Consider the following 11,835-nt stretch of genomic DNA (forward strand, 5'->3'; position numbering starts at 1 on the left):
CGCACGCACGCACGCAGGTGGAACGCGCGGCAAGCAACACCGTCGCTTACTACGGCTGGTTCAACGGTAGCGACCCCAACCCGAAGCAAAATCCCGGCGAAATCACCATGTCCTCGTTCCTGGTGTTCTACAGCGAGCGAAAGCGCTGAGCCCCGGCGACGGCCGCGGCACCGACGGCGCGCCGCCGCCGCCGCCGCCGACCGCAAACTCTCAACGCGGAGCGACCGCGAGTGAGCTACATCTTTCGGGAGCGGCCGTGCCGCACACGCGCGTGCGCTCGCTCGCGCCTCCAGTGTCCATCGAGCGTCTCCTACGTCCGTTTTTTTTTTATGAAAGAGTTAGCTCTGTCCCCTCTGGCTGTCCGCCGTGATAATGGGGGGGGGGGGGGGGGGGTGGCCGTGATGTCGCTCGTAGAGACGATCCAAGATGGATGAAACTGTGGTGTAAAGATGTGTTGCTGTGAGGGACTCGCTCCGTTGGCAACCGCACCGAATTCATCGAGGCATTGCCCAAAACTTGCAGACGCGAATGAGAGTATCAAAGCACTGTTGGTTCAATCTGCAGACCTCTTTTGAGCCCCGACAGCCGCCTCGACAGCACCAGTGCTGCCGAGTGAAATACCCTCGAATTCAAGCGCACGCTGGAAAGTAGTGTTAGTTTATAACCACGCTTGGTAAGTGATTTGTCCCTCGAGTGTTCCGGATGTGTTTGGTATGCAGTGCCGACCGGCGCTGCTCGTACCTGCGGTGAGGTGCGGCAGTTGATTCGAATATCTCACCGTTGTGAAATGTTGGGGTTTTATTTTGAAGATGATCATTGCCTTTACCCTGCGGTATCATCGCCGCGAGTGATTCGAAGGGAATCTTTCTCCTCAACAGGTTCGTTATTACTTCGAAGTTTATTGACTAATCCCGCGCATGATACATTTTCCGATCGCTCTTTCTGTCGTACGTATGGGCACGTTTCATAACTTGAAATGGTGCAGGGTAATAAAATGAAGTCGTTAAAAATACTACGCAAAGTTGCTGCACTCCCTTGCATTAGTTCGCAGCATTTTTCCATTTAAAGCTTTCGTGACTGCAGGGATTCATATTCTTGGTTCTTTCGGTAAAGTCATGCAGAAGGGATATAACAAAATAATAAAAATATAAAGAATTATTTTTTATTATTTAAAAAAACATTATTTGTATTATTTTATCGTTTCCCTTCTACGTGGTGACTTTACCGAAAGAACCAAGAATAGTGAATCCCTGCAGTCACGAAAGCTTTAAATCAAAACCAAGAATATAGTTCGCAACACTTTGTGCTTAAAAGAGGAGCAGTGGTGAAACTGAAAGGCAGATCGCATCACTCCTCGTGTCTCCAAAACATTGGCTGTTTTGTTTGTAATGAAACTTCTTCTGTGGCCCCGCGATGTTGCCTGAATGCGTGTGTGTGATCAATGGTAAGCACCTCTTAGCGATGGCATTGATTGCAATATTTTTGATGCGGTAACAATGAAATCTGTCGACTGTTTATTTTTTTAAGTAGAAAAAAAAACTGCACTCGCATCGCGATGAAATTGCCCGAAAGTATCGACTTTTCTCTCTGCGCAATTGTCGTTAATGAAGACATCGGGGTGTGTTGTGGAAAATATTGACCGAAGTTGCAGAATTTTACACAACGTGAAACCGAGGCCAGTTTTATTATTTTTTTGTCTCACAACAACAACAATATATGTGTATGTATTCGATGTAAGTTTTGGATTAAACCGAAAGAAATTGCAAACTAAAAAAAACACTTGACATGACTTGTCTTTGCGGTCTTCAAATGAAATGCTAAAACTCGTGTCGTTTACGAATTTAAGAACGCGCGATGACAAATGATGACGGTGATAAATGAAGGGGCTGGTCAAGCGACACGGCTGCTGTTGGTCAACGCTGACGTCTGCAGGAGCCGATGGCTCATTCACACACGCGACGTCGATTCCCTACTCGTCGGCTTCATTAAATGCATCCAGCCCTTGAGTATCACACGGCCTTTTTTTAAATGTTTTAGTGCTTTCCAATAAGCGGGACAATTGTTTTGGCAGCGTTTTGATTAAATGTAATCTATTACCTCCGCTGTGCAATTGGAAATGCGCGACGCAATTGACATTTCCACGGACAAAGGAACCTTTGCTAAATAATGAGGAGGCAATTACTTTTTTTTATATCCCCCCCCGTACGGTCATGTAACAGGTCTGAAAAGTGCTTCTAATTTCTGTGGAAGCAATACAGCGGTAGACAAAACGGAGTAAAAAAATCTGGAAGGAAAATTAAATGGATCGTACAATTATTTGTTTAACGTTGGCCTTAATTTACTATCCATCTCTCTGCAGTGGTATGATCGTATTAGCAGGCTTTACGTGCAGCAAGCAAATAAATAAAAGAATGAAATGCCTGCACAAGTTTAATTTAACACAAAGGCAGCTGGGCTATTGGTCCAATTCGTACAACTGCACGGACGTGCTGCATTATTTAAACACGTTATATTCCGGTACAAATATATATTTCATACTCTCAAATGTTTGACATCTTTGTGAAAGATTTTGCTTTGAGGCGGGAGACGTGTCAACACATTACTCATAATGCATGGTGGGGGGGGGGAACACATCTGTCAAGTGCCGTGGAAAATTAATTTGACTCCCAGGCACTATCAAAAAAGTCAAGCTTTGTAATTGATGGCACAAATTTGTGCACGATTTTATGCCAGGGCGTCCGTAGATCGATACAGCTGGGCAAGGAGATGCGAGGCGCGCGCGGATCGCGACTTTTAACTGGAAGCACCGCTGGGCCAATCCCTGCATTGCCGACTGGATATTAAAGAGCTGGTGAGAGAATTGTCGCGCTCGGATCTACGGGCCGGAGTAAATGCCTGGAATTTTCAACGCATGCAAAGGGTAAAGGTGCACCCCTCCCCCCATGCGCGCTCAGGGAGGCCAAAGGAATACTCTTTGGTTCTATTGGGTAAAGTCACGTAGGAGAAAATAAAATAACAAAAAATCACGACGTTTCGGCCACAACACAAGCGGCCTTCATCAGGTGAAGGGACGAGACTGTCTGGTAGGACAGCGCTGGAGTGAAAGAGCCACGTTCAGATCACGACCTTTAAGCTGTGTGAGAGGAAACAAAGTGCCTTGACAAAGGAGCAGAATCTGTTTAGAATTCGGAGAAGATACAGCAGCAGAAGTGAGTGTGAAAGCGATGGGTATTACCTTGTGATCGCGGCATCTTTTGAGGAAGGTCAGCGTCTCGATGAGCTGTGACTTCTTGTCCCGTTGTCTGTTAAAAGCTCTAACAGATAGGTGAAAGCCCTCCCCATAGAGGTTATCAATTCTATATTTAAAGCTTTCGTGACTGCTAGGATCCATACTCTTTTCTTCTCACACAGCTTAAAGGTCGTGATCTAAGCGTGGCTTCTCTCACTCCAGCGCTGTCCACCAGACAGTCTCGTCCCTTCACCTGATGAAGGCCGCTTGTGTTGTGGCCGAAACGTCGTGATTTTTTGCTATTTTATTTTCACCTACGTGACTTTACCCAATAGAACCAAAGAGTATGGAACCTAGCAGTCACGAAAGCTTTAAATCTAGAAAGGCCAAAGGAATGTTGCCGAATCGTCGAGGGGCTGTATTACTCTCTACCCTTAAGCGACGCAATTGAACCGTCGCCACGTAACAAGTGGAAATCAATATACTGCCACTTAAGTGTGGGGCAACTTGTCATCGGAAATGTCGGCGATAAAAAAAGAGCATTTGTACCGGAAGATGTGCGGGCATGAAATAGAGTTGCGCACCATTCGGATCTTACCTGGCGTCTCAATTGCGACTGAATTCTAAGACGAAATGCAGAAACAGTGGGCGAAGGGAAATAATGGTCTTGCGCCTTGAATTGAACAGGGAGTTAACAGCACGGACGGCTGAGGGGTCATGTCGTTCTAGACTATGATGGCAGGAGGGGAGGCTGAGAGGGGGATTAATTAGAGAGCCTCAGTTGATGGAGTGGAGAGTGCGTGGAGGGGGTGTAGATGGAGTTGAGAGTGGAACGTGAGGAGAGTGCATCGTGGGGAGTAGAGCGAGATGAGAGGGGTGAGGTGGGAGAGTGCTTAGGGGGAATGAGAGAGATGGGAGAGTGCGTTGGGGGGAGTAGAGTGAGATGAGAGTGGAGAGGTAGGCAGGGGTGATTGTGGAAACAACTCTAAAATAATAAACCTTGCGAGCAACAGCTTCGCGATCATTGGATTCACTCAGTGGGACTGCACTAAGCAGATAGCTTGATTCAAGCAACAGCTCCATTGATATGGGGACACGTCCGTCAAACAAAACCACACCATCAGTACTGCAAAATCAAAAAGCATGTATTAAACTTAAAAACGAACTATGATAAATTTATATTTGAATGATCGCTCATGTCTCAGTGGGGAGACTTTGCCTCGAATAATAAAATCAAATAAATCCGTGAGATAATCCCCCCAGCAAATATTGGGTTCTGTTTAATGAGAGAACTCGTTGGCCGTGGCTTTTGTTTTGCTCAACTTTTGCGACCACCTTCGTGAAGTTTTTCAAAAGTTGCCTGCGTCTCATTGTTTTATAAACGACTGTGTCATCAGTAAGTCTGAGATGATGATTATAATGTCTCAATGTTTACATGTTATGACATTATTCCAAACCAACATTTGGAAGGAACTCCTTAAAAATATTTTTTTATAACAACGGTTTTATTAACAGCTTCGTTTAATTCACGGTCGAGAATTACGTCAATGATGCGCACCTGCTCCCACATCAACACTTTAAATAATAGATTACTTCTGTAACTCGTGGACACGGAGCAGGCGCGCCTGAGACACGTGGCGCCTGCTTCTTGGGCGAGGCGATTCGAGAGTTTAGGGACCGCGGTGTATTTTTACCTACACAAATATATATAAATAAAAAGGCGTCCATACAAAATGTAAATTGCTTTAAAGTAGCGAATTAATTGATTAATTTATGCCTATTTTGATACAGGCATGCATTGTCACCGGATCTGAGTACGTGTGCAACATTTGGAATTGATTGGACAACGGGAAGTGGACGAAATTTTGATTACAAGATTTGATCACGACAAACACAGGAGTCAAGTTAAGTAAAACCGTTGACAAAAAACCCCATCTGATAATTCTAAAATTACAGCCCGAATTTTGACAATTCATCTAATAGCTGGGGGCTGTGACTCATTACATAAGTCGAGTCAGAGTTATGTTCGGCTCAAATGAGCAATAAAGCGATACTCAGTTCCTGTTTAAAGTCCTGAGCATGGGGTGGAAATTCCACGTTCCTATGATGGGGGTGAGTCTATCTATAAGACAACCACAGCTGAATTATTCACAAAGTGGTCAATATTTTATCGACCCCAGTGGGATCATGAGCTAAGTCGATCCTGATTGCAAGCCGCTCGCATCTACCGCTGAGCCACCTGACCGGTTGAATTATGATTTAGCTCCTGTTTCCCCTATTAGTCACGCCTGTTGGGTTCCAGCCAATGTCTCTGATTGGCAGCTTGGCACGCCGGAGAGATCGGCTTTAATTCTGTCGCCTCTGAGCTAAGAATTAGCGTCGCCACATTTCCCCATGCGACTTGGGTCCCGATTAACTGTTGACCTTGTTTCCATCCAGCATGAACACAGCGTACACACGGAAGGAATATGCATGTTGAACTTATTTCGCACCGTACGTAGCCAACTGTGCTAATCGCATTTGTCACTTAGAACTCGCTGAGTAATTTACCCATCCGCTGCTGACACTGTGAGTGAATTGTATTTTCAGGGTGTAAAAGCTTAACATCACCTTCAAGTCACGAGTGATTTTGATACCGTATATTTGTTTATGCCAACCTGTGGGGCGAACATAGATTACTGGAGCGTTTCAATTTAAATGCAATGCTACTTTGAACTACTGCACAAAAGCCTTGTCTTAAAATGACTAAAAAAAGAAGACAACAGCTATAAGGATGACCCAAGAAGTTTTGGAAATTTGAATTGTTTAACAAATGTTTTATTAAAAAAAAAACAATCTACAAAGTGTAGTTTAGCAGGTACCTATTAGCGAACGGCTCACCTCGTGGGCCCCACACGTCACGTGACCCGCTCCTTTCGTTTCTTATTCCCTCTCTACCCGCCATGCAAACTCAAGCCGCGGGTCAAAATTTGTTGTTGTTGCATATTTACGCATTCAATTATGCGCCACGCGTAATTCATTTTTCTTATTCTTTTAATTCCTGGAAAAAATAAAACATGTTTACGGCCGCCTCCTTTGTCGAAGCGCGTCGTCGACACGGACGGCACCGCCTTGGATAAACGTCGCGCGCGTCCTTGCCCACTTATCGTTTCCCAGAAAATAACGGTCATGACAAAACGAAATTAATTTCGCCGCTAATGTGAGCGCGCGCGCGTAACATGAAGAGAGAGGGCCACTCCAGCTCGCACCAGGACACCTGCTGTGCCTCGGCGAAATTGCTTTTTTTTGTTAATCAATTCCCGCTACCCCCCTCCTCCTCCCGCACCAGTGAAGAAGTCTGATGGGCAAATGGCCCATACGGCCAGAGAACACAATCGCCACTTGAAATTCTGAAAGCGCGTCGCTCGCACACCTGTGCTAACAATTAAACATTGGTTTAAAGGGTTTTGTAACCTCTGGCCCCCACTGTGTAAATCATGCGGCGAGTAAAAAATATATATATAAAATATTCGCGCCGTCGCAAGGACGAAGCGAAAGTCTGTGGACGGCTCGTGGCTTGAATCGCTCCCGTGGTGAATGTCATTCAAGAATCCAAGGATTCGTGCCAAACAATGTCAAAACTTATCGCTGACCGCATTACCATATCGAACCTAAAACAACCATCTAAATACATAAAGTGCATATCGTCGCCAAAAGTATTATAATAATGCACGTATCTCATCTGTTCTGCGTCTTTATTTTATTTTTGAACGACCCAGGCATCACCGTTCATTGATATCGTGAGTAACAATCCTGTTTCCTGACCTGATCATTACAACTAGGCCTCACTCTCGCTGGCCTCCCAACAGTTGCCTCCGTATTCACAAACAACCTACAGTTGGTGGAAAACACAATTTCTGAGAAATACACTTACATAACAACATCGTGTGTGAACGCGAGAAGCCGTTCTCTGAATGCCTCACTCGATGAAATATTGAGGAGGAATGAAAATCAATAGCTCTCTCTCTCTCCGTGGCCGTATTCCACCAGTGTGCCACGACTCACAGCTATCACGGCGAGCAGCCCAGATACATTGCAACGCTCGGTCTGCATTACTACACAATTGCATTGTGCTGCTCAGGTTCCACACTTTCATTTTTTTTTTCAGTTGACGCTGATCCGTGAAAAGGAAAAATGATGTCAAAATCGCGGCACGCTTTCACTCGCAGCTCGGGGCCAAGAGGTGATTATTTAAAAAAAAGGGTTTCTTTCAGTTTCGACCTCCAGTGGGTCTTTCTTGTCAGTCACCTGTGCAACTTCATTTACGCAGTACATTACTCGTAAGCCGTGTTAGTCTTTCGTCTGCGTAAATCGAACCAAGCAGCCATTATAAATATGCATTTGTCCGCGCTGTCTGGATTACAGCGCTTTCGCTTAATCCTGGAATTACAATTCCGATAAGGATTCACAACTCCAGTGTATACCCAGATAATCCTATTTCTTTAATAGAAGCCGAGTGTAGCTTACATTTTTTTTGTATTTATTCATGGAAATGTCATCAAAATTCTGTATTTTTCAACGGTGAAGAAAGGCAGCCTTTGTGATGATAATGATTATTATAAATACAAACTCTCAAATTGTATTACTGTTGAGTCGGAATGACTCAAAAGTAACACGGCTAACAAATCACAAGGTTGTGAGATCACATCCTGGTTGGGTAGGGTGTGGAGTCGACCCAGCCCATCATCGCTCAACGGTTAATAAAATTGAGTACCACTTTGTGGGGAAAATCATTGGTGATTGTCCTATGGACGAATCTCGTTCGCACCATATGAATGAGACATTTCCAACCACTGACTCGACACCGCTGTACACGTGAGACGAACGCCAATGCCTCAAAGCTCACGGTGGCGAGATGTTAACTTCCTCGCCTGCTATACAGAAGGTCGTGGGTTCGATCCCGACCCTGACGCCTGCTGTATATTTGGAGTTTGCATGACTCTCTCCCCGTGGTCGTGTGAATTTATCTTCGGGTCCTCTGGGTTTTCCTTCCACATTTAGAAACATGCGTTTAGAGTATTTGGTTGCTATAAATTCCCACGTGATAAGCCGATTCGTTGAGCTATCATTTGTGGCCAGGTCGCTTCTAAAAAAAGCGCTACATAGCTCGGTGGGCCTTACCTGGTAAAATAAAAAATAATTTAGTTTAATTTTAGCAGAAGGGAAATCACTGCGACTGCACTTTTTTTAGATCATCATTATTATTGCTGTTTGGCCAAAGAAAACTAACAAAAAAATAACTCTCAATTTCTAAACAACATCTTTAACAATTTGTGGGCTGCCACTTAAGGGTTTGCTATAAGGCAAGTAATGCTTCCGGTATATGAGCTCTCCGCTCGCCGCTAACGGCAAGGCACTCTGTAACATTAACGTCGGCGAAATCTCTCCCCCGACGGCTTTGAAATGAACACCTCATCCATCATCACCGTCACTCTATTGTATTATCATGCAGTGCATTTACACGAAGCGCCCGCTGGCCACAGTTAGCCTGTAATTACCGTGGCATTATTGCCAGAGTTCATCAGAGGCCTGACAGTTTGCCATAGGAAAAGCTTTGCAGCCCGAATGAAGATTCAAACTAACAGGCGACCTGGGCTACCGGGCCATGTTTTCTGTCATTTGATATAAATGCCCTTGAATTTTCTAGGAAAGCCTCACTTGAGTACCATGATTACTTTTCTTGATAGTCCTTGCATGGGTGTATTTGGGCAGTGCCATTAGTCATTGTTTTTGCTTCACGCGGCAGGAACCGCAGAGAGCCTGGAGAAAGTCCATACATATGAGAGGATGGCATGATAAGTTCTGCACAAATAGAATCATTACTCCATTTCTTGTTACTGCCATCTCTTACCCGCCTTGCTACCCGAGCCTCCCAACACCGAGTGTCCCCAGGCAGTCTGCCATCCAAATACAAACCAGGCTCACTCTTTGCTCAGCTCCTGAGGTCTGATGCGATCAGGCACATCATGTAGGGTGATGACGGTAGTGAAGCCTGAGTAAAAACCACAACAACAACACGCAGTACGGGTGTCCTCTGCTCCAGAGGCAGCATGTTATCTCTCGCAATACTGAGACCACAATAAATCCGTTAATTACGTTTGCATTAATTGCACAGACAGACAGACAAACAAAAATAATTCAGAAGTGCTACACGCTCGCAAGACGGGGGGCGACACTGGGGCACCGCCGTTTTTTTGTGTTCGCAGCGAGCGAGCAGCCGTCACGTGCATCGCAAAAGAATGGAAGAAAAAAAAGATGAATTTCCAGTGTTTCCAGGATTAATGGTAGGCAGGAAGATTTGCTTCCTCCTTTCCTTGATTTGCTCATCTATTTTCCTATTCGGCTGTTTCATCATAGCATACTCTTCGTCGTGACGTCCCCTCTTCATTCTATGCTCTCAAGTCCTTTCCCTTTTTATCAACTCCTTTCTCGTTTCCTTCTGTGTCCCGAGATCAGAGCTGGAGAACACTGCGATTTTAATGCGAGTGCGTTTGTCATTTCAGTAAATGTCTTCCGGTTCTGTTTGATTCTGCGCTGTTGTTGAAAACAATGATATATATGTACATAAAAATAAAAGTATTGCAAGTGTTTGCAATGTAAAACAACACCTCATTTGACCGTTTCGATTTATATATACCTGAAGCAGTCCATGCAAAATTCAACAGAGAACAGCAAACCTAATGAATTATTGAATCTGGGATGACAAGCATACTCCAGTAATTGTCCAGTGTGGGGAATGGGTTATCTGGGTAATTTAGAAAGTAAGCTATCAGGCCAAAAGACAGCCACTACAAGCGTGCAGCAATGTGATGTTATTGCGTATGTCATTTTACGTTAAATATCTCTTAACCGAGGAGGATTCCACAGCTGTAAAAGTTGCCACGTGAGCCATGACGTGTTATTTGTAATGCGACGTAAATTTGAGATATTTCTATTTTTTTTTAACGTATATATCATCATAATCATCATGCACTATCCCTTGCAGGATGAAGTCATCCCCGTGCGGTGGCTAGGAGATGTTAACTACCTCGCCTGGTATACAGGAGGTCGTGGATTCGCCTGCTGTATATTTGAAGTTTGCGGTGTCTCTCTCCCCGTGGCCGCATGGATTTCTCTCCGGGTCCTCCGGGTTCCCCCCCCCCACATTTATAAACACGCGTTTAGAGTATTTGGCTGCTATACATTTTCCCGCGATACGCCACTTCGTTGAGATATAATTTGTGGCCAGGTCGCTTCTGAAAAAGAGCTATGTAGATCAGTGGGCATTACCTAGTAAAATACAAAATATATATTTTGAAATAGTTTAACAGTTTTAGTTAATGCCATCCACATTTTTTACAGCCCAGTGATGTATACTTTCCAAAATTACTGGAAAGTTACATAATATAAATGCATAATCCGTTGCAGGATGAAGGCCTCTTCACCTGGTGTCAGTCAAGTGGGTTGTCATGCCATACTTCACCACATTGATCAGTTTGCGTTAGCAAAGGTGGACGACCCAGGACCGGTTCAGTTAAGAACTCGCCACCGATGTTAGCCGTGGCTGGGAATCAAACTCAGTTTGACGAGTTCATATAGGAGAGTGTTCTTCAGTCATTTTCAGAGGGAGTGGTGAGGGGGGTCGGCACTTTCGCTGACAAGACATCGACAGTGTGAGGGCCGCCACGCCGCCTACAAGGGGCATTGTTTTTACACGCGTTGTGTATTGTCTGAGGCCGCACGTCAGGGGCCGCACTAACAGGCCACCAGGGGTCGCCAGTGGCCCGGGGGCCATGCAATGAGGAACACTGCAAAAGTGCTTGGAGCTCACCACTGTTCCACCTCCAATTGGAAAGAATAATTCACTGACCCCCTTGTGATTTGTCACAATTTGGGTTCCCAATTCGATCTAGACTCGATTCCTATTTATAGTTGATGTGAATGCAGCGCCTCTATCGGCCGCAGGGGTCACGTGAACCGCTTACAACGCACACGAATTGGTCCCTAGTGTTTACCTTCTGGGTTAAGCTGCGGTGTTGAGCCTATCTTGTACACCATGCGCTACTCCTGGAGTTGACGTGCACACGGATGCACCCAATGTACAGGGACCACCATGCACGGACCAAGAACACAGGCCACCAGCGTAGGACCAGAACTTTCGAGAATTTGTCTGCAATAGATTTCCACGTGATAAGCCACTTCGTTGAGCGATCACTTGTGGCCAGCTCTCTTCTGAAACAGAGATGTTAAGCTCAGTCGGCCTTACTTGGTAAAATTAAATTGAAATTATTTTTTGTTTTAGCTTAGAACTGGAGACTATTGAAGAGCTCAGGCAGAAATATTGAGTGGCAAGGATGCAGGCCAAAAATCCAGATTCATACCGCAAATATTCTCAGCTACTGTTGTATTTATTCTCCGACATTTAAAAAATATATAAATATTGGACAATTATTGTATTCAGATTAATAAAATGTGCTATGGTTGAAAGTATAAAGCAACATGTGATAGTATGAGGCGGAATGCTATGTGTTGCTTTAATATACCGATGTGCCAGCAATATGTCTTCGTGGAGTCAATTTAGATTTGTA

General features: G+C 44.8%; 1 protein-coding gene across 1 annotated transcript in view; it reads left to right on the forward strand.

The window, feature by feature from the left end:
• The window catches only part of LOC116941051 (uncharacterized), a 44,239-nt gene extending 42,227 nt beyond the window's left edge, over positions 1 to 2,012 (forward strand). The window contains exon 12 of the mRNA XM_032951642.2: positions 18 to 2,012. Coding sequence (XP_032807533.2) covers positions 18 to 149 — 132 coding nt within the window. The 3' untranslated portion in view covers positions 150 to 2,012. The remainder of the gene's footprint in view (positions 1 to 17) is intronic.
• Positions 2,013 to 11,835: the final 9,823 nt, after the last annotated feature.

This window comes from Petromyzon marinus, chromosome 10 (genome assembly GCF_048934315.1).
Source record: "Petromyzon marinus isolate PM22_M1 ecotype Great Lakes invasive population chromosome 10, UKy_Petmar_22M1.pri1.0, whole genome shotgun sequence".
Lineage (NCBI taxonomy): Eukaryota > Metazoa > Chordata > Hyperoartia > Petromyzontiformes > Petromyzontidae > Petromyzon > Petromyzon marinus.